The sequence below is a fragment of the Myiozetetes cayanensis genome, unplaced genomic scaffold (genome assembly GCF_022539395.1).
Source record: "Myiozetetes cayanensis isolate MyiCay16 unplaced genomic scaffold, myiCay2020 scf10, whole genome shotgun sequence".
Taxonomy (NCBI): domain Eukaryota; kingdom Metazoa; phylum Chordata; class Aves; order Passeriformes; family Tyrannidae; genus Myiozetetes; species Myiozetetes cayanensis.
Genome location: NW_026086605.1, coordinates 21,024,679 through 21,047,267, shown reverse-complemented (window position 1 = coordinate 21,047,267; position 22,589 = coordinate 21,024,679). Strand labels below are relative to the sequence as shown.

The 22,589-nt window shown below is 40.3% G+C and overlaps 1 protein-coding gene and 1 long non-coding RNA gene across 2 annotated transcripts; one reads left to right on the top strand and one right to left on the bottom strand.

Moving 5' to 3' along the window:
* The first annotated feature begins 1,955 nt into the window (after positions 1-1,955).
* MYOZ1 (myozenin 1) lies at positions 1,956-14,845 on the top strand. Its single transcript, XM_050338359.1, has 5 exons — positions 1,956-2,095; positions 2,240-2,421; positions 10,999-11,233; positions 13,414-13,573; positions 14,409-14,845. Exons 1-5 carry the CDS (start codon positions 2,017-2,019, stop codon positions 14,638-14,640), a joined length of 888 nt encoding a protein of 295 aa, XP_050194316.1. The 5' UTR covers positions 1,956-2,016; the 3' UTR covers positions 14,641-14,845.
* LOC126651917 (uncharacterized) lies at positions 2,613-22,306 on the bottom strand. Its single transcript, XR_007631825.1, has 4 exons — positions 22,246-22,306; positions 6,430-6,590; positions 4,619-4,658; positions 2,613-3,587 (listed from the first exon to the last, which is right to left on the bottom strand). It is a non-coding gene; the product is annotated as an uncharacterized LOC126651917 (long non-coding RNA).
* Between the last annotated feature and the right edge of the window lie 283 nt (positions 22,307-22,589).

Sequence of the window (22,589 nt, the reverse complement as noted above, 5' to 3'; positions counted from 1 at the left end):
AACTGCACTTGCACGTTATTCAAAGCGCTCCCAATAACCCATGGACAGATATGAAATCTTTATACAAATATATATATTATCATCTACTGATAACTGCGTGGTATTGCAACATTGTACTTCAAAGCGACAGTCTGTTACTGCAGCACAAAATGGTAACAGAGTACCCCGATGGATCACCTGGATTCTGGGAGACTGCCACGTTGCAATTAAAATGCACCTTTTGGATGACAATGCTATATGGCACCTTGGCAATGCTTCTGCTGCGATCTGCTACCATAATTTGTGTCATAATGCTAAGTCTCCAGAGAACACCACAACAACCTGCCAATGATATTCTGTATGGGAGGATACCATTCCCTAGCTCCATCATGTGGAAGGGATAGAAAAGAATCTGTGTGTGAAAGGAAGGCTGTGTATCTTTTTCCTGTAGATGGCAACTAAAAGAAAGGCAAGAAATACCTTTCCAGTGTTTCATTCTCCATTTCCTTGTGTGTTTAGAGCAAAGCAGAGAACTCTTTGTGGGAATGCCCCTTGCAGGGACTCCTGCTCCTCTTAAAAGGAAAAAGTCCACTAAACTCATTGGGAAGCTGATACACGAAGGTAAGATATGCAGAACTGCACAAGTAAGAACTGTTTGGATTTCAACCTGAATTTCAGGCTTTAAAATTTCACACCGTGTCTCACTGAACTCCCAAAGCAAGACATGCAGTGACCATACCAGCAGGCAGCGCCACAAATATTACTAAAGCCCAGCCTTCAACCACATCACATTTTCTGTCTTACAGTTGAAAAGCATTGCACAGACTCAGGTCAAGTGTTGATCTACATCACACTCTGTAAACCCATATTCTCTTGCAGCATTAATTTGGATGCACACCAGCGTGAAAGGGAAGAGAACATGATCTTTTACAGGTATCAATATTGCAGTGCCTAGTTATACTTTTTCTCTCTCTTATAACCTTTAGCTCTTATTTTTTTTCCTCTGTGTGAGAGAATTCCTTTTATTCTAGCACTCATTTGCTGAAAAAAGACAAGGTCTCTTAGAGAAGTTAATAGAACAGAAAAAATTTAACTTGGGATATTTTTCTTTCTACAGAATACATGAGTATTGGGGAGGGTGACTTTTAAATAACTGTGATATCCTTATCTTCTCTTTGCTTTTGACATCATGGGGAAGATTTTTAGAGGTTAAAAAAGTAATAATTCAATGCTGTTCTTTCTTCAGCCCCCCAAAATGGCTGTAGAAACTTCTCTGGTAGAGTACAGGTATATATTTTTCTGTTTGCCCCTAATCCTTTATTCAAGTAAACAAGCAAGTAAAAATTCAATTTTCTGTTAAAGGGCATTTCCTCCTGTGCTATGAAATAGTGTTATATAAAACTGGCTTAAAAAAAAATACTTCAGAGAATGTCTAATAAAATGAATGGGATTTATATAAATTTTATAGTCGTTTAAGGATGGGGATTCATTCTCTGTTGTCAATGAGAAGTGGTCTTAACCTTAGTTAATACCAAAAAAACAAACAAAACAAGACAAAACCACAAAGCCTAGGAAAAATTGCATGTTTCTGAATGAAAAACTTTAACTCCATTTCTGCAAGATTTTTACACTGAAAGTGTTTAAATCCATTGCTTTGATGGTGAATTGGTGGTACCAAAATAAATGGAAAAGTACTTATTGAGTGACAAGCATATTAAGGCTTGAAGAGAATTTCAACCACTTTCCTATTAAAAATTCTCCCTAAAACAAACAAACAAAAGATATAACGACATTGAATCTTGCCATGGCTCCAGGATAATGTTTAAACCAAAGCACACCAGAGTTCACTTTATTTATTACATGTCAGTCCAATCTGAAGAGCTGACTGCCACTCATTTAATTGTGGGGGGAAGGGGGAGGTGAATGTAAGGCAGTAATCTCACAAGGCAGTGGTGCATTTTGTGGCAGTACTAAGGAATCCTGCTGCACTGACTGAGATGCTTCAGATGTGGGCCACATCCATCTAGCTCCACCCCTATGCAATTCATCTCTGCAGATTTGCCTGGATTGCAATTCAGAGGAAATCCCAAATATCTATACCCAAAGTGTCATCAATGTAAAACCTTGGCGCATAGCTCATTTCCTAAAAACTGAATTTAGAAGAGAATTTGGGTGCTCTGAAGTCACTACTGATGCTAGGAAGCAACAGAGATGTGGACCAGAGCACTTCCTAAAGTGTCCCATTGCCTATGTTTTGTAGACATGCCGCAAGAGGTGTCCAAGCTGAACTTGGGGAAGAAGATCAGCATCCCCAGAGATGTGATGCTAGAAGAGCTTTCTCTCCTCACTAACAGAGGATCCAAGATGTTCAAATTACGCCAGCTGAGAGTGGAGAAGTTCATTTATGAGAATAACCCTGATGCCTTCACCGACAATTCTGTGGTAGGTTGAAGAATAAAAATAAAAAGCTACTCCATACATGTGGGGTAAACAGGAATGGAGTGTGCACAAGCTCCCCTCTGTATGTGCATGGACCAGGGGGGACCTACTAGCAAAGAAGTGAAGGAAAAAGCTGAAATTTTATAAATACACAAGTTTTATTTCCTTTTGGCAACAGCATTAGTTTCCTCTGGCAAATAATCCGTATCGCATATGCAGAAGCATGAGAAAATTCAGTACTGAGTGATGAAGGAGGACTGTATGTTTGGCAGGTGTTCAGACCTCAGGGCAGGGCTAATTAGTTTTGTACCCATTCCATTTATTCTTTGCATGATGGCAATGATTCATCCAGGTCTGACTTCAGCCCCAGTAGGTGCAGTTACATTTTTAGTCTAGGATACTTTTATACTTTCTGCTGGACAGAGTCCCCTGCTCATTTCTGCAAGTTCCACAAGTGAAATTTCTGCCAGAAACCTCTAACCTGACTGTGCAATATCTTCAGTTAATTTCCTAGAAGCCAAGTTTGTTTTCTTCTAGAATATTTTCCTTTCAGATATGATGTATAAATGTAAACATTCTTTTTTTCCCCTTTCCCATGAGTTATTACTGTTATTTAATCTTTGAACTTCTCTCTACCTTTAGCCGTTGGTGTAAAGTCTTCTAAAGACACCTAAACTTTTACAAATTAAACTCTCCTATCACATGATTGTCAGGAGTTCAGTAGAACAAATGGAAAATATTTCAGGTTTATATGCATTTTGATATAGCACCTCATCTTCTGATGTTCTTTAAAATTCATTTGATGTCATTTTACTCCTTTATGGCGTCTGTTTTCTAGTCCAAGGAAACTCAGGGAAAATAATAAAAGTCAAGCTGAAGAAAATGTTTTGTGAAACAGAAACACGTTGGTTTTTAGCCCTCTGATGTTTTCAAAAGTAGCAATAAGTAAATATCTCTGGTTCACTCTTAAAAATGACAATTTGGAAATCAGAATGTGGAAAGATGCCTGATAAAAAAACCCAAGTCATTAAAATTACAACAGTAGGTCAGATTACAGATGAGTGATGACAGACCAGAGATCCAGCAAGCATATCTGGTGACGTTAGACTTTGGGCAGCTTCTTCATCTCCTTATGCTTTAGGTAGTTTACCTCTTCGGGAAGTTATTTCCTAGAAAGGATGTGAGAATGAATGGTCTGTTGAACTTTGGATTCTTCAGATTACTAGTCTAGAGAAGTGCATGCTGTTTTTATAAATACTTAGCAAATCTCAGAGCTCCTCAAACACACAAAGGCCAAGTTCATGTGTCAGAATCTGCTGCAGTGGAGTGAGAAAATAACAAAGCAACAGAATAAAAAGGCTGAAGTCCAAGCTCTCAAAAATGTGAGGGTGTCACTAAAGAATGTCCCAATCATGACAGTAGAAAGCAAATGAGCTGTGGCAAACTGACTCAAAACTGGACATGTACAGAGTCCCTACATGACTAACATTACAAAGGCTGATGACGATTGCCTCTTTTTTGTTAGCTGGTTTTCCTACTTTATTCATCTGTGCCTGACTTTTATTCCATACCCTTTCTGTAGGGAATCTCTCCCTCTGTTCTATAGGAACACCCCTGCTCCCAAGCTCTTTGTCATGGAGAAATGTCTTTGGGGGTTAGAGAAGACTCTAACAAGCCTAGTATTTTCTTTATAGCTTTGCTGCATGAGAACCTTGGCATGGTCTCCAAACAGCAGCTGGCACTCAGCTTTAAAATCCTTCATGTTTCAACTTCAGGGCTATCTTCTCTCCACATTCATGGCACAGATAAAAAATCTCCATTAGTCAGTGCAGGAAGACTTTGATCTGCCCTACAGCCCTCACTTGGGCCCAACTTAACAGGATCACAAACATAATTGTTACCATTTTCTGGCTGCCCCATGTGCTCTGTGCAAGGGCTCTGGCAGGTTGCATCCACTGCCTGTCTGGATAACTATTCTCATCACCACAGCCAGCACAAGTTAACACCTTTGTTCGTGGTCAGAGCAGCGAGAGGAAAAGCTGAGCAGTCGCAGCAACTGAGTCATTCTCTGGGAGAGCTGGTTGTTCTTGGGCAGGCAAAGGCAACACATCTGTGGCCTGTTATCTTTCAAACCATCAGGACAGCCCCCCGACCTTAGCAACAAATAACTTTCATCAGGAAGGCCTTTTGATTGCAATACCTGATTAGCTTTCTGTTCCTTTTCTTTCTTGCTCCTGTATCTGCTCAAAGGCAAGAAGCAGAAAAGAAAGCTTAAAAACAAGGGAACTGTGTGAAGAAAATAATGGAAGAGTAAAGAAGTCCTACTGCTACATCTGGTTACTTCCCTCTCTCAATTAATTTCTATGTTCTTTGCTCCCCACCCCAAAGATGTCCTTGTGTCTTTATGGCTGTGAGGCAGTGAAGGGTTTTGAAGCCAGGGGTGGGTTTTCTGTTTTTATATCATAGAATCCTTACCTGTCTTAAAATATTCTTGGGACATACTTAGCAAAGCAGAGCAAGACAAGTCTGGCATGAAGGACGGATTGTTTCTTTCCCACAAAAAAAGTTTAGCAGTAAGGTAATGTAATATTAAAAAAAAACCCCAAAACACACAAAGAGAAAACTTATTAAAAATAAATCCAAACCATATAAGGGGTTCCAGGATAGCCTGTGCTGTAGCCATAAACATTCCACACAAGGAAGAAGATCTCAGCAGTCATGTGTCATTGATTCACCCTCTTGCTTCTCTCCTCCTCCTTCTCCTCCAGCCAAACAACCACACTGGACAATCAGATCACTCTCCTTATTTTTAGCAGAGAAAACATATATTGTGTGTGCCAGAATGTCAGACACCTCCAAAAGTGAAAACCTGCCACTCTGCCACTCTATCACTGCTGCAGCTCTGCCTATCCAGTTAAAGGCAAATGATAGCTAAACCCACAGTAAAAAGGACTGACCATTCCCAACATGAGCAAAATGACATGCACTACCCACTGTATAGCTGTTTTCAATACTGTGACCCTCTTCTCTTGCAAATGCACAGTACAAGGGGAGGTTTTTAAGGAGGGCTGAGTTTGACACTGATATCCTGGCAAACAGGGAGAGTTCAGGCAACATTCTTTGTGTTTGGTGCTGTGCTGGAGAAGCTGAGCTCTTATCAATCCTGTCTAGTAAATCATAAGAAGGATTTCTTCTCCTCACCCCAGGCTGTGCCACCCTGTTACAGAAACTGTGGTCCTTTCCATGTCTCAGAGGATATTATCAACTTCATTGTGGAGCTGCATGATGCAATTTACTATTGACTACAGACCATGATGAAACTCCATCTTGCTCTGTGCTCTATTACTATAGCATCTGGCCAACCATAGCATGAAGGAAATGACTATATTTATTTTTTAATGGTGAAACTGAACCATGGGGTAGATGAACGGGTCACACAAAATCATAGAGAGGGTTTTAGTATTATCTTTGGGTCTCCTAAATCCCACTTCACTGTACAGCAACTAACAGATCAGCAGTTCACAGACCCTTCCTTCATAATGCTAAATTTGTTTGGCCTCAAGCATATTGAGATCAGGTGAAAGGATGTTTCTTGGCTCTACAGCCTTTATTGTCTTAACTCCTTCTGAGGTCTCATCTCTGCTTTGGGAACCTCTGTTTAAGATCTTCTTGCTATCATCAAAGGGAAACTGTCTAACACCTTTGTGCTAATCATTAAGTGGAAACTGAAAACAAACCCATAGGATTTTGGATGCGCTGTCTGTCTTCCAGTGAGGATCCTTAAATATATCTTTCTGCTAGTCAAAACCTGTGGCCTGATTTGGGTTACATGTAGAAAACCTTTTTCTTTTCCCCTGCTTTTCATGCTTTACTATCAGATCTTAACTTAAAACTATTACGAAGGTGAAATAAGCAATATTTGAATAGACAAATAGCAGTAGTATATCAAAAAATAGACAAATAGCAGTAGTACATCAAAAAACACCCAGACCCACACACAGATAACCCCACCTTCATACTTTCTTAGGCTCATCCACAAGTTAAAATAAATGCAGTTTCCAATCTTGTACCATTCCATTCCTTCTTTGCTTGTACGAAAACAATCTGAACATATGTTGGCAATTTCTGCTGGACTTCGGGTCAAGAGGTCTCTTCAGATAAGCTGACACCAACTGTGAAACAAAATACAGGAAGTGAAAAAGGTTTAAGGAATTGGATTACTGTGCTTCTGCACAATTGCAGGAGTTACTTGGTATTGCCTTTGCTGCTGAGAAAGAACTCACAGGAGTGGGCAGAGGTAGCAGAATGGAAGAAGTTATGTTAAAATACCCAAAGTGATGCTTCGCAGCAGACAGCAGTACACAACCAACCTGCCTCAGAGATCTTACATGTTAAATAGCCAGACATGATACAGGGTGTGAAGGAAAACATAAGGATGGAGAAACAAAGATGTTACCGTGAAGCTACTTGGTTTATTGCACAAACATGCACTGATGGTTCTGTTTGCCCCTTAAGGTACTTAGAAGAACACCAATCAGGCCACCAATTGCTGGAGGTAAGGTTAAATGGAAAACAGTAGGAAAAGCATTTTTTTCTAAGGATTCTGTTCTGCAGGGAATATTTAACCTCTTGAACAAATGTTACAGGATAATTACAAACTGAGATGTAAGTCTCAGGTTATGACCTAAGTAAGTGGACTGAGCAGGGTAAGATGTAACCTCTAATAAAATGAGCCTTGCTGTGCTGGAGTTGGATTGGTGTAGAAGACCTAGAGGTCCCACCTATATCCAAAGCTGTGTAAGAGTGAATATGGAGTTCAATGTGTTCTTATTCAAGAAGTGATGGTGTGGAAAAAGCAGAACAACAGAAAAAAAAGATCCTTTTATTTTCCACAGCAGCTTGTTGGAGCACTATGAGAAAACTTTGGACCAAAATTCTGAAACTCAATTTCCTTCACCCCCAAAGAAAATGTGGCAAAGATATTATAAGATATACAAATAAGATATATCTAACTTTGGGTAGCATTAGATAAAAATTCCCATTAATTAGATGGATAAATTCAGGCACGGAGGCAAAAAATAATTTTCCTAAGATTAAACAGCAAGTCAGAAGTAGACCTGGAAATAGCAAAAGCTCAACCTGCTGTACCTTTTGGGGTAGCAAGTTCAAAAAAAAAAAAAATTTGCCTAAGTACTTTAACAGCTTCTTATTTTCATCCTTTTTCCTTAAAGTGAATCATAGGTTTAAGGCTATGCAATGCCAAATGAAGGACTGAGGCATACACTTATAAAAGCAGTAGGCAGTCAGTGAGACTCTCCAAGTGTCTGAATTTTAAATCTCCCATCGCACCATTAAGGAGCATTTGAGTGGCTGCCACTAAGAGAACGCAGACCAGTAACTTCAGAAGTGTTAGTAACTACATAGGTATCAAACATTTGGGGAGCTCTTTATCTGTGAGGTGGAAATAGAAACACATTTGGTGGCCTCAATCATTTTCTTTAGGGCACAGCAAGGAGTTGAAGGGGAGCACATAGTGTCTCCTCCTGGGGACTGCCTGGAGTGACGTCAGGGCCTTGAGATACTTAGAGATCTCAGCTCAGTTGGATCATCTTTCATTATCTAGTTTTTATTAGGCACATGCTCCAGAGAATTCGGAATTTGTCCATCTAAGCACTCAGCCTGCAGGATTAGACTCTTGCTAGAACTAAGGACTTCAAAGACACCAGCCCAATTTGTTTAGCCAACCCAGGGGACTACATGTCACCTGAACTTGTGACAATTGTTTCCTTGTGAGAGTGAATTTGGGGATACACAGGCACTGATAGCATCTACTACCTCCAGCAATGCACAAACAAGGCAGACCCTTCCATGGAAAAACTGTGTGATCTGTCCCCAGAGCCAACAGGAGAAGGCTATCAGCCTTCTCAACTGACATTCCTGGGCTTCTCTCCTGGAACTTCCACCAACAGGGTCAATCAACCCTGAGAGACTGGTTTTATGATGTGAATATGCATATATGGAAAAGCTCCACAATGTTCCATAAGCACTGGCACAAGACTTGCATTTTCCCCAACTGTAATCTGTATTTCACTTCAAAACTCTGACCTGAGGTATGCTCTACGTACCAGAGACAAAGCTGCACCTACCCAGTTTTGACTATGTTGAGACTCCTGCTTGAGGCTGCCATTCCTGAGCTCTGCTCTCTCAGAAAATCTTTCAAAAAGATTAATTTCCCTTTGCCTCCTGTTAATTTGACAAACTAATTTTAAGACAAACTATTGTGGTGGCCAAAACTAAAGGAAATTATATTTTTTCTAGCAGGTGAGTAGACTGGGGTATTGCATGGAAAACGTGTCTCTCCTATCTGAATGAAGATGTCTGCTTTCAACAGATCAGTTTTCCCAGCAGGTCCATGAAGAATCATGAACTAGCCTAAGCCAATCAAACTAATTTAATTTGCAGCTTAATAAGATTTAGGTGTGGCTCTCCTGATGCAGACCTTCTGTTTCAGAGAAACTTCATTCCTATCAGTGATAATGCTGCAATTTAAAATAACACCAGATGACATTGATGCCCCTCCCTGGTCACATCAAGTACTGCCGTTTGCAGAATCAAAATAGCCCATCTTACTGCAGCTCATGTTATGCTGATGTTTTGTGACTTTTTTTTTTCAGGAGGGCACATGTAAGTAACCAGAGGAAAAGAGAAATAAGCATTTAATTCTCAGGAAAGGCACAAAGCATGGGTAACACTTGAAGGAAATCATATGCAAATCCTGTTTTGAAAGTACTAAGCAAATCAGTAGAAGCATTAACCTTGCATATATATTAACATTTTGAGAATAACCTCATTCTGACCCCTAGCCTTCAAAATACCCTTTTTTCAGTTTGCCTTTTTACAGTTCCATAGCTCCTACACATAATTGAGCAGATTGCCCTGCTAGCTCCTGTGTACAGCTTAATGCTCACAATCCTCTCTGCTGTCAGTGCTTCCTGACATTCAGGGGAACATTTTCTCCTCTGTGCCTAAAAAGGGAATTCCCTACAGCTAGGAGAAGGACAGACAGTCCCTAAAGGCCCTGGGGGCACCAGCTCTGCCACTTCAGCCTGCAGCTGGCTGCCTGCCTGGGTTGCAGCCTGGTGACCTGCTGTGAAACCCTGGACACTGTTGCGGGAGACACAGGGAGTGGAGGGTTAGCTAATTCTGCCTTGAGCCTTGTGGGTTTTCACTTGTCATCTATTTTTAGCTGACTGAACAGCTGGCCTTGGAAGCCTGTTTACAGCCTGGAAAGCTTCTTTTTGCTAAACTGTGCTAGGTGTAAGAGCCCTGAGAAAGCCTTAACCCTTTGAGAGCCAGCTCTGAAGGTGGCACTGGTTTCCCATTGACTGCCTGAGATTAATTTACGCAAGTAGAATTGCAGCATGAGGAACCACAGATTCGTTCCATTCCATTTATTTGTATTTGTTGCATCTTTGTGCATCTAACAGCCAATATCCTCCTTCAACAGCAAAAACTATATGTGATATATAACTCACGTGACTTGTATTCTATAGCTGTGTGGGCTGTCATACACAAGAGATACCATTTTATGTCTGATAGGAGTCGAACTTTGATGTCACTTATGACAGATATGTAAAACATTTTTGTGAACATATTATATCAGTTTCTATTCTACACAAGTATTTATTAAAATTTCTGTGTGCAAAGACAGAACATTGTGCTGACACCACAGGGTCTATAAATCCTGCATGGACTGTTTCTCTTTCACTATGTACTGCAGAGATTGTGCCTTCTAGAGCCTGGACTGGGGAGAGTGGATGGCCTGCAAAATAAGACCAACCTAGTTTTACTGATGGATAAAACTTTCTTTTTTGTCTTGTTGCTGTTTAAATTTGGTTCATCACTGCACATATTGCTCCAAACAAAATTCTTCCTTTATGTCATTTTTCCCTTGTGGTCTCCAGAAAGTATTTTCTGTTTTTCCAGGCTGCTACCTCTTCAGTCTTTCTCAACATGTAAATACTTCTCCCCATTCAGACCTTCACATATATGGAAAACAGGCACACAGGCAGACATCTCCCTGGTTTTTTTGTTGTCAAAGGAGCCCTGTAACACTTAGCTCCCACACTATAATCAAGCTGACTTTGTTGGGTTATCTTAACTTTGACATGAAAACACTCCCTATTTCTTGCCCAGCTTACTTTCCCACAGGTTAGCCAATGTATCTCTGTCTGGACCTTTACCTGCTCTGACAGAAGCTAAATTTCCTTTCCCTTCCTCCCCTATTTGATAGGATCACTGCTGGGGACAATACACAGACCTCTCTCTTCTCACTCTGATCACATAAAATGACTATGAGGTGTGTGTGCTTCCATTGCCCTTGCTCCTGTTCCACAACAGCCCCTATACCGGATAGAGAGAATAACTTACACTGAGTTCTGCCACCGGTTTTGTAACTGAGACACAGAAACTGCTCAGATCACAGAAACTTGGGCGTTCATGTTCTGGGACCCAACTCTGTAAACATCAGTGGACCATGTCCTGTAACAAGGATACATAAGCTCTTTTCTCCTGCCTTAGGATCACTTTCAGAAGTTCATCCCACCGGGAGGGCATTACGGGGAAGATGCTCACGGCTATGCCCAAGGGCGGATGGTAGGAGGAGTGACAGCTGGGCAGCACGGCTCCAGCAAGCAGCAGCATCCTGGTGTCCCTGCCAGGCCTGGAAGCAAAGGAGGCCCTGGAGACAGTGAAGGGGAGCATGGAGGCAAATCGTCTGGAGACAGTGGAGAAGGAGGTGATGGTACTGAGAAAGGCAAGTATCTCTGAGCAAGAACAAGAAATAGCTAAAGCTATCAGAGTTCATGCCAACCTTACTCTTAAGGACAAGCAAATTAATCTGACTAAAGCCTGAATTCTTCCAAACTAAGTTCCATTGCAAAGTCTAGTTGGACTGCCTTTAGCTTGATAGTTTTGTTTGCATGCTTCTGTGTTGCTCAGTCATAAGCAAGAAGCAGAAATACCTTCCTTGATTAGATCAAAGAAATTACAGAAAATGTAACTCCTGAGCTCCTAAGGGTGATACAGCAGTATTGCCACATGGCTATGCCATGCCAGTATGGCTATGCCCTCTTTCCTTTCAAGGGTTTTACACTGACCACTACTGGAGATAGTAGTATTACCTCTTTAGCTTAGTAGTCTGATCTGACACATCAGTCTTGAGTATCTCAGGCCTGATTTCAAACCAAAGCTTCCACCTAAACAAAGAACATTTTTTGGATCATCTTCAGAAAGGAACAGCAATATTTCTAAAACTTATCTAGTAATCACCACTGGTCCACTGAAGCAATATCTTTACGAGTAAAAGTTTTATTTCAATTTAGTCTTTGCCTAATTTTATTCTCAGTTTAGTTTGCCAGAAATGTCTAGAACCAAGTGCCTTGTATGAGAATCAGCAGGTAAAATCATTATTTTAATAACCCCTATAGGTTTTTACAACAAAAATCAAATCTTCTTGGGAACCAGGAACAACTACCTTAAGAGACCAAATGAATGACTTGTAAAATCCAAGGTTTTTAATTTACATTCTGGGAATGAGCATTTTATATAAAAATCAGTTTTTAAGTTTCTGGGCATCCTTGTGAAAAACAAATCTGTGTAGACTCTTACAGTCTTCTTATAGGAGATTCTGCATTGTTAACCTTCTTCATGTGCAGGGAGAAGGAGGATTAATATCATCCCACAGCTTTCCCTGCAGAGACAGATCCCAGCTGCTTTTATTCTTCAACCCTAGTGATCAATTTTCTTGTAAACTGCTTTAAATACTTCACAAAGAAAGAGGGGAATAGTAGTTTTTATTTTTTTAGTGAAAATTAGATTCTTGTACATGTCTGAAATTCTTTGAAAGCAGGAATGCTCAGGATTTGACAAGGTTTGAAGAAAATAAGTAAGACCAAGAAAGAAGGTGTCATAAAGAGAAGGAAGATTCAGATAATAGTGTTCCTTCTTTGCCACTTACTTCATAAGGATTTGTTTCCTACACAAAATGTGGTACCATGAAAGCATCAGAATGGCTAACTCCATTAACCTATTATTGTTGTCTGCTCTAATCAAGCTAAGCAGAAGTCCTTGCTCAGGAGCTTTAAGGTTTATGAAGGATGAAAATCTTAAGTGTGCTACATATCAATACACAACTGATGCTTTTATTACATAGCTGGGAGAAAGGAGGGGAGGGGGCAGGAGGGGACAGGAGAGGAGGGGAGAGGAGGGAAAGGAAGGAAAGGGAAAGGAAGAGAAGGGAAGGGAGTGGCACACAGAATGAAAACACTTGTCTAAGCTCATTTGCTTCATCAAGCAGCTAGAAACTAATCTAAAATTTCTGGCAATCAAGTATCTGACTTTACAACAAACTCATGGACAAGATTTTAACTTCCAGTGAGATAACCCATCATATTTACAAACTGCTTTTAGCCATCCTAAGGTGTTTGAGCCAGACTTGTGTCTAACATCCTGGTTCAGAAGCAGGAAAAGATGAATATCTGTTCATGTAACCACAAAGAAAATGCCATGTTATGTCTGCTATGATCATGCAGAAAAAAGAAAATTAAGAAGTTAGATAGCACCTTGCCTTACATAAAGCTTCCCCCAAGTTAGTGAAAAAAGAGGATGAGGCAAAGACTTTATTTCTTTCTATACCAGAGAGATGAATGAAAAATTAGCTTTCAAATAAATATATGCTTTAATGCAAACTCCTGCATGAGTGGATCTTAGACTATGTTACCCCTGCTTTTATGGATAAGGACAGAAGTGGTGTATGACCATTATTTTAAAGAGAAATCTAACTATTAAAAGTTAGATCTATTAAAAGATTGATCTAGGAGTTACAGGATCTGGAAACAAAGCTGGTGTCTCAACTTCAGTAGCAGACTACAGGAAGGAAATGTATTTAGAATAAGTGTCATCTAACTTGAGTGCTTTACCTTCCTCTGTTTACAGATGGAAAGTCAGGAGGCAAAAAAGTAACTATATTTAAAACTTACATCTCCCCTTGGGAACGAGCAATGGGTATCAGTCCCGAGGACAAAAGTCAGTTCACCACGGACTTACTGTCATATAGTCCCAAGGCTGATTTCCCCCATTACAAGTCTTTTAACAGGTAAGTCTTCTTAGATGTTCAATTTAGTTTATTTAGCAAAAAAACCTCACAGTAACTCTGACCATAGCCTCCTGCCTTGTGCACTGTAAAGGAGTTTTAGTTGCACATCATTTTGCTTAGCACAGTCTCCTGTGGATGAAATGTTCGGAAGACTACAAAGAGAAAATATATCAAGAGCTAGAGATTTTAATTCGGCTTATGGTCACAAAACATATGCATCTGGATAAGAGGACTTTAATCCTATTTCCCTTTCTTTCTCACCCCATTTGACCGGGGAGATTTAGCTTGTCACTGTTCATTACTGTCCTTCAAAGTTCAAGAGTTCAGGAAAAATGCTTATGATCGGAGGCCATATACTTCACAGTACTTCAGATAAGAATCAGGATCTTCCTGCTGCTTCTGATAAGAACTGAAACTTTTACAAATAATTCCAAGGTAGCAACAATTTTTTGTAAACATCTTGATACAAATTTGCCACCTGCTTCCATAGCTTCAAGACAACAGCACTGAGGATAAACCCACATGCCTTTAATTTCTGCAATAATGCAGCCTCTCCCTTCTACACACAGAGTGCCAACAGGTGTGAAAGGTGTATGGTTTGATGGAGATTGATGCAAAGGTGGAGGAAGTGCACAAGAGTGTGTATTTACACCTTTGTTTTTAGTACATGGACAATGGATACACAAGAACATACACGTTCTTGTGAAGGATTTATTGGCCCATCAACTGCAACAGTGGCAAAACTTACGATTTCGAGAACTTTGATAATTGATTTTCTAAATCTTGTTGTTTACCTATGCTCTGTTCACTAACTCCATGTATTCCCCTATGCCAGGACTGCCATGCCTTATGGGGGTTATGAGAAAGCAGCCAAAAGGATGACCTTCAAAGTGCCTCAGTTTGATATCTGCCCTTTGCTCCCAGAATCTCTCATGATATATAATCAAAATTTCAGCAAAAGACCCTCATTCAACAGAACCCCAATACCTTGGATGCCTTCAGGAGACGCCTCGGAGTACCACACTGAGATCAATGTGCCAATAAGTGGTGAAACAGAAGAGCTATAAATTCCCACTGCCAAGACCTTCCCTTTTTTTCTCAGCCCTTTCTATCTGCAAGTTGACAGTAAGAGGCTGAAAAGTGCAACTCTAGTTCTGTCAGCCCTTTCTTTCTTTTGCCCTTAGCCAAAACAAGTTCCTAGCAGGTTCTAAACTTCTCTTCAATGTGGTGTTAATCCACATCAGAAACAGTTTGAGGGAAAGGAGCTTTTTATTCACCAGGTCATAAGAGGCCAAGACTAGGAAGTGTTTTCCTGTTTAGCAATGCTAAATGCTGCCTGTCTGACAATAAATGTTTTGTCATATATTAACTAAAAATAAAATACCGAGATGAAAAACAGCCATTGTGTTTTCTGCTTTAAAAATGTCACTGAATCAATCTGGGGATTAGCAATAACAAAAGTTTCAATCTCACAACTAGACTATTAGCCTGGGAAGAAACATCAGGGACTGACAGGGATGGTCATAAGACAGGTATACATGAAGGTGTCTTGGATAAATACTGCGAAAGTGACGGTGAAGAATGATAACTTTGAGAGGAAATTATAGCAACATCAGAGATAAAACAGCAAGTCAGCCTGTCAGTGTAACAAACAGCTTAAAGTATTTCACTGTCACCTAAGATTCCCCCAGTTCTCCAGAGAATAAACTAGGTGACAGCTTAAGCAGTTTTTGATTTTCTTTCTGCAAAGACCATAAAATCGATAGGTTGGGAAGGAACAGAGGCACACCCAAGTGAGATGGCTTGCCCATAGTTACAGAGGAAGAAAGGAAATGCTTTAGTTACAACAGAAATAATTTGACACCCACCACAGTGCATTATTTATTCAAAGACACACCAGCAAAGTCCATTTCACTTCTTGTAACAGCTTTAGCAATGCCACACATATAGGAAGAAAGGCAGGTGCTGTGGGAGACCAATAAAGAACTCCTGCATGGAGACTGGTTTGGAATTCTGTTCTGCTGCCTCAACATTTCCTCTTATAAACAGGGCTAAACAACTTGTTCATGGGGACAGCTTCCACTGAAGTACTTTTAATTCAGGAGGTTTTCCTCCTTGTCTAGAAATCCCTGCAATGATGTATTTGATTTTTATTCTGTTGGGATAGTTACGAGGTTGGCTTTACTACGCTCCTCTAGAAGGCTACTGACAGGGCTACCCTGAGATCTCTTTAAAATTGTGCTAATAAGAACAAGCTGCAAAAGTAATGAATGAGTAGTTTCCTAACCCTTCTGCTGCAATGACTAAAGAACATTTATTGTGTGTCCTATTAAATAATAAAGAAGTATCCATAAGTAAGTTCTGTGACTAAACTTAAAAATACTAAGGTGATACTTTGATCTGAAGAATGTTTCAACAGAAATGAAAAAGGTTGTTTTTGTTGACATGTTCCTACAAAGTAGCTGCAGTATGAGTTGAAAACAAATCCTCAGAAAAACTTACTCTGTTTCTTTGGATAAAATAGATCCAGTAATTAGTTGAAAACACATTTCCCACACTGATGAACTTTTTTAATGCCTACATAAATACATGCAAATTTCTCTGGTGAAAGACATTTAAATAGGAAATTCTCACATTTTGCCAAACTATTAGTTTATTTCATATTTGATCTGTCTGGAGATAAGGTTGCTGTGTTTTCCAATATTTTAAATCAATCTAGCTTTTTAATTGCATCATAATTAAGAAGGATGGACTTCTTTTCCAGTTTGAAAAGACTCTAATACAAGAATCCAGGCCACAAAGACAAGGCCAGAAGTGCAGACAGAAAGAGGAAGTTTTAGAGAAAACTAGGTGACTCAAAGCAAAATATTCCACCCAATATGCCATTTATTGCCTCCCCTTTTCCAATATAGATTTTAGATTATTGCAATATAGAATTACTTGATTTCTTTATAAAGGGAAATACCCGATGCTTTCGTGATAAATATGTTGTGAACAGCAGAAACAAGGTGGTTTGGTAGCTGGATGTCAACAGCTAATCTATTTTCAGTTGCAGGTGTTCCAAACCATGGCAAATTAAGGCATGGCAAGGTGCAGAGAGAGTTGAATGCTCTGAGGAGGAGTTTGGTCCACACAAGCCCAGCACAGGCAGTGCCCACACCAACCAGCACAAAGGCTCATGACACCTGAGCATGGCAGTCAAAGCAGAGAGCTGGGGACAGGGTCCATCAATCTTCCCAGGCATGGTGAGGGGATGAATCAGGCACAGGGGCAACACAGGGAGCCAATTACTGGATCCTGCACTTGGGTGACAACCCATGCAGCACTACAGACCGGGGGAAGAGTGGCTGGAAAGCTGCCCAGTGAAAAGGACCTGGAGGTGCTGATCAGCAGCAGCTGAACATGAGCCAGCACATGCCCAGGTGGGCAAGAAGGCCAATGAACGAGAAACAGTGTGTCCAGCAGGACTAGAGCAGTGACTATCCCCCTGTGCTGGGCACTGGTGAGGCCTCAACTCAAATTCTGTGCTCAATTTTGGGCCCTTCAGTACAAGAAAGACATTGACAAAGACTGGTGAAGCGTCTGGAGCAAAAGTCTTATGAGGAATGGCTGAGGGAGCTGAGTGTGTTTAGCCTGGAGAAAAGAAAACTCTCTACAGCTCCCTGAAAGGAGGTTTTAGAGAGGTGGGGGTCAGTCTCTTCTCCCAGGTAACAAGTGACAGGACAAGAGGTAACAAGTGCCAAGGAGGTTTAGATTAGATATTAGGAAAAACTTCTTCACTGTCAGAGTTGTCAAGCATTGAAACAGGCTGCCCAGGGAAGTGGTGGAGTCACCATCCCTGGAAACGATCACAGAGTATGTGGATATGGCTCTTGAGGACATGGTTTAACAGTGAACATGGTGATGGTGCTGGGTTGACAGTTGGACTTGATAATGATAGAGGATTTTTCCAACCTTAACAAATCTATGATTCTATGAACCACAGCTTGGGCTGGACCCAAGCTACAGTCCGGGTCCAAAGTCCATCTAGGAGACAAGCTAGCTCCCGCACAGGTCTCAGGTCCACCCAGGAGACAAGAATGCAGGTCAGCACTCCTCCTACCATATTGCTTAGACAAGGACCCCAGGTCCAGGTCTGAGCTTAAATGGGTTTTCTCAGCCATAAGTGGGGTGAAGGTCCCAGATGAGGCTGGTCAGGGCAACTGAGGGCCATTGGTGCACATGGGACAATGACAGCAAAACGTTTGGGAATTCCAATAGAATCACAACCTCCATTTGATTTTTATTTTATCACAGAAAAAAAAAAAAAAAGACTGAATAAAATAGGTCCTTAAATATGCAGGGAAAGGTAAGGAATACTACACAAATAGCACAGTGCTCTCTGGTGGTGTTGTTTCAAAGCTCTAATGTACAAGAAAGACAGCAAAATCCTGCAAGTACATAAAGGACTGGGTACCCAGAGCTCGCTCTGGTTCATAACGTACTGATGGACAAGAGTTTTTGTCTACACACTTCACTATTCCAAACCCTTAATGGGCACAAAAAGCTGCAATGTCCTTGGAAATTTAGTATTGTATCACTGCAAGTATTAGTAATATTGCTATAATTCATGCTTATAAGCTAAGAGGATGCTTCAGTTTTGGGAAATTTACTTCATGAGGCATATAGCTCTTCTTTTGCCAGTACACTTCCAATCTCAAATTCTGTCAAACAGGATTTATGCGCTTTTGTTTCTAGCACAAAATGAGAAATATAATGCCACATGTTCTAGAACAATTGAAACAACTATTGTCTTGTTGTTTACACAGCTTAAATTACATGCTAGTTTAGCCATTATTCAAGTGAGAAAAAATCAGTAATCTAAATTCTGTCTCAAAAATAATTAATTTGAGTAAGGCTTGAAGCTACTGTAATCAGGGCAGAAGTTTGCCCAAAATGATCAAATATTTAAGAGGAAGTAAGAAACCACTCCTGCTCTTTGTTTTCCTTGGGCTACGAGGTAGACTCAGGGGAATTGCCTGTGTCAGAGAAATGTTTATATTGGGAATTAGAGGATTTTATAAGATTTAATTACAGTGGATTTTCCCCCAAATAGTAGAAGCTACAGAATGGAAAGTAAGTCATCTGCTTTTAAGCAGGATCATCACAGTTAGAGATAAAAAAGCACAAATTGTTGAGCCATCCTCTTGAAAAGGCAGGCTACAATTCCCTCACAGAGGATATGGTGGATATTAAGCTTATACTCCATTGAACAGCAGCTAAAAATCCATTTAATAGAGAGGGGATGACCCATGAAAAACAGATTAGATAGGATTTTGTGGCATTCAGATCTTTCATTCAGAACAAAAAGTTCTCACATTTTTACTTATTTACAGTGTCATTTTTAGGAATATAATTTCACACTTTCCAAGCTTTGAAATGTATCTCTCATGAAGACTTGTATGACAAAGAATCCAAGCCAGGCTGAAAATGCATTAAAAAATAGTATCCACGTTTTAAAGTAAAAGAAAGGTGCTTAACAAAATCTCAGCAATACTACCCATAAATAGGGACCTGTATGTTTTTAAAACAAGCCTGAAGTTACAGTTGATGGTATAAATATCTGGCAGGTAGTAGCACAGTTAGTATGCTTCCCTGTGTTGTGCAGAGAGTCTTCCATTTCACTGCAATGCGTTCCCTAATCAAGGGGTTGCATCTCATAATTACCTCTCTCATGTGACCAACTTACCATTAGTGATGATGACAGAATAATTCATACAAATAATATCAGAGAATTACATTTTACGTTGTTATTGATAGATCATTTAGATCTATCATCTTTGTCATCAGACCTAGTCTCTCAGAAATAAAACCTGGAATAGTTTCAGGCTGTTAGGATAAGATGGGCTTTGTCTTTTTGACTTTGTTTTTATAAAATCATACTGTGAATACAGAAAATGCATTATTTCTTTTACACAAGATGGCAGGCACCAGACAGCCAAGAGCTTGAAAATGATCTCTCTCTTATAGAGCAGAGGTTTGCACTTGGCCAGGAAGCGCAGACTTGTGGCACAGGACTTGAATGTTCATTGCACTGAGGGTTTTTTCCTAACTAACTGCTCTGTAAAATATATGTTCTCTTCTGAAGCAGACCGCCACAGCTGTGATCATCTGGAAAACATGCCACTTTCAAAGGACTGTCCTTTGGCACAACAAGCTGCTGTTAACATTGCTCTTGCAACTTAAAGAGTCTACTGCTGCCCATCAGAGACATACATTGTCTCTCTTGATTGAATATTAGAAAAGTCTGAAAGCCATCCTGCTGGCTCACAGCACATCAATCCACTTATATTCAATCTCATCTATGACCAAATTGCAGGTTACAAACTAGTTGAGACAAGTTGCCTATTCTATCTTGGGCTGGTGTCTGACCAGGGCTACAGATAACCAAGAAGAATGTGCAGGCAGACACAGAAGCAAGACTGCACACATTTTGGGGAATCCTACAACTTTTGTGAACTGATGAGTACGTGGGATTTAAAACACTATTAATTTTATTAATTATAATCATATATCTACTAGTAAAAGTCTCTTCAGTTAATGTAATTAATTAGCAGTGCTTTTATTCTGTACCTCTTGCTCTCTACATATTTAACACAAAATAAGTGTCATCTTCTCTCTGATGATCATCCTCTGCTTGCAGTACAGCTTACAGGAAGCTTTAATGAGTGCAAGTACTTGATCAGATATATAATGGCCAGTCTTCGCGAGCGAAGATCCGGGGAAGGTCTTTCCACCTTCCAGCCTGCGCATTGGATTTTTTAGGTGAGACACAGTGTGCGCGGAACTGAGCCCACCCTTTAATCCTAAGGTTCATCTGCCGGGGCCAAGCGAGCTTGGACGGTGGCAGTGAGGTCCTTAGGACGTAGGTGGGTTGCCTTTAAGGGCTGACGAGCCCCACCTGCCCGGGAGTGGCCCTGACCGGGAATCGAACCCGGGTCTCCGCGGTGATAGCGCGGCGCCTTTACCACTAGACCACCAGGGGCTGCCGATCAGATATATAATGTGTTAATTAATACACGCAGTAATGGGAAGAGAACTACATAAACCACTCTGAAGCAGTCATCTTAAAATGCAACCTAAATTTCAGTCGGTTTAATAAACAAATTCTCAAATAGAAACTCTTCCTTTGATTTTCAATTATACATTTTAGAAGCATTATTTATATCAAAACTTTTAAGGCATATTTTTGAACTATTTTTTAAGAAAACATGAAGGCTCCTTTGTTTGTTTTGATCTTTTGATTAACAATAGAAGAAACACAAAATGTTTTGTGCAAAGTATTTTAATTTTAAAAGTCTGTTTTTCATGTAAGGAAAATTTTATCTGATGTATTTTCAGGGAAATAAATTTGCAGACAAGGACCACTACCCTTTAAAAAAATTAGATGAAGTAATAGCTAAAGCTCTAGCCAGAGTGATAATGAACATTTGACTTTCAAAAAATCCACCATAAACAAATAAATGTATAAGGTGAGATTAATTTATGGTTATAAGTTCTTCTTCAGGGGCCAAAGCAAAATAGTTATTCTTCTTGGTTATTGTAACAAGGCTTACTGGGAACAATATTTTTCTGGAAATTCAGATAGGGACGGCACAACCGTACAACAGAAGGCTGAGAAGGGTCTCAACTCCTCCCAGGCTCAGACATGAGCCAAGGGTAGCACCATTGTTTTACTCCAAGTCCCTGCATTTATAACTAGGGAGGTTAAAAACCATAGAAGGAGGACACAAAGCACAGTGGAAAAGGCCAGCCACTAAGCAGTGCTGCATTTGTGCTCCAAAACATCCCTCTACACAAAAGGGTAAATAAGGACTCTGCAGATTTCCCATTCTGACTGGAAGAAGTTCCTGCTTTAAGCAACAACCTCATTATACATCGTTCACTGCAGGGAAAACAAAGTGGCCCCTGGAAGGAGGGACAAACAAACGAGAAACTTTCTGCTGGCCAGCCTAAGGACACCCTATGGGCCTTGTGGCACAGGACCTCCCCTGCTCACAGATGCTATACAAATTCAATTACACTGAAAAGTGCTTCAGTCAAACTCCACAGTGCCCAGCTCAGATGTGTAATTACTTCCATATTCTATTATGAAAACAGCCATACTGTCATGGGCCTGAAGCTAGCATGTATTCAGGGCTTCATTATATATACTATCTCTAAATGTTTCTCTTAATTATCTTTGGTCCCTAAGAGAGGCTTGAGGCCTTCCTCATTTGCTCTCTCTTGCAGTATGGTTGGCTTGATTCCCGAAGTAGAAGACTGAAATGGGACGGGAAATCACAACAAGTAAACAAGTATTCTTCCAAATGCATGCACTTTTATTTGTATTATTTTAGCAGTGTCAGAAGTGCCATATTAACAGCAGCAGCAGAAACAGTATTGCAGACATGGGTATATACAAAGAGAATGCTTTGAGAGTTTGCTCAAAGGCAGCACAAAGCACAGTCCCAGTCCCCCAGGCACACTCTATGCATCTAGTACACCATTGACAGGATACCTGAATTGTCAGAAGCTGGTAATTTTGGCATACAGAATACATCTTTTATATACAGAACGTTATGCATCAACTCACTTCTCTTATGTAAAAATGGACTCAACAACTGAATAAAAAGAACTTTCTGTACACTTACCGAGGTGGTGGCACTTCTCTTAGTGTTGTTACAAAAGGTGTCTCTCTCAGATGTTGGGAACACTGAAAATACAAGGGCAGAAAAGAAAATATATCAGCCCTCATGCCGTCATGTTTCAGTCTCAGTAATAGTTAATAGTTTTACCGAGGTAGCACTGAGATATCAACTCCTCAAGGAAATGGTGGTTCCTGCAGTCATCTGCAGACTGTCTATGCATGATCCTGAATTCATAGGAAAGGACCCATTTATTTCAGTGGGCTTGAAATGTTTTTCTTGCATACCACCAAGAATACTATTACACCAGTTACCAGCAGTCTGCAGTGGTGACAGACTGCAATGCTCAA

What these genes read in the sequence shown, in the direction of transcription:
- MYOZ1 (XM_050338359.1), top strand. Translation starts at nt 2,017, where the DNA reads ATGCAATTCATCTCTGCAGATTTGCCTGGATTGCAATTCAGAGGAAAT. An exon ending in ATACCCAAAGTGTCATCAAT is followed by an intron (nt 2,096 to 2,239) that starts GTAAAACCTTGG and finishes TATGTTTTGTAG; the next exon opens with ACATGCCGCAAGAGGTGTCC. An exon ending in CATTACAAGTCTTTTAACAG is followed by an intron (nt 13,574 to 14,408) that starts GTAAGTCTTCTT and finishes CCCCTATGCCAG; the next exon opens with GACTGCCATGCCTTATGGGG.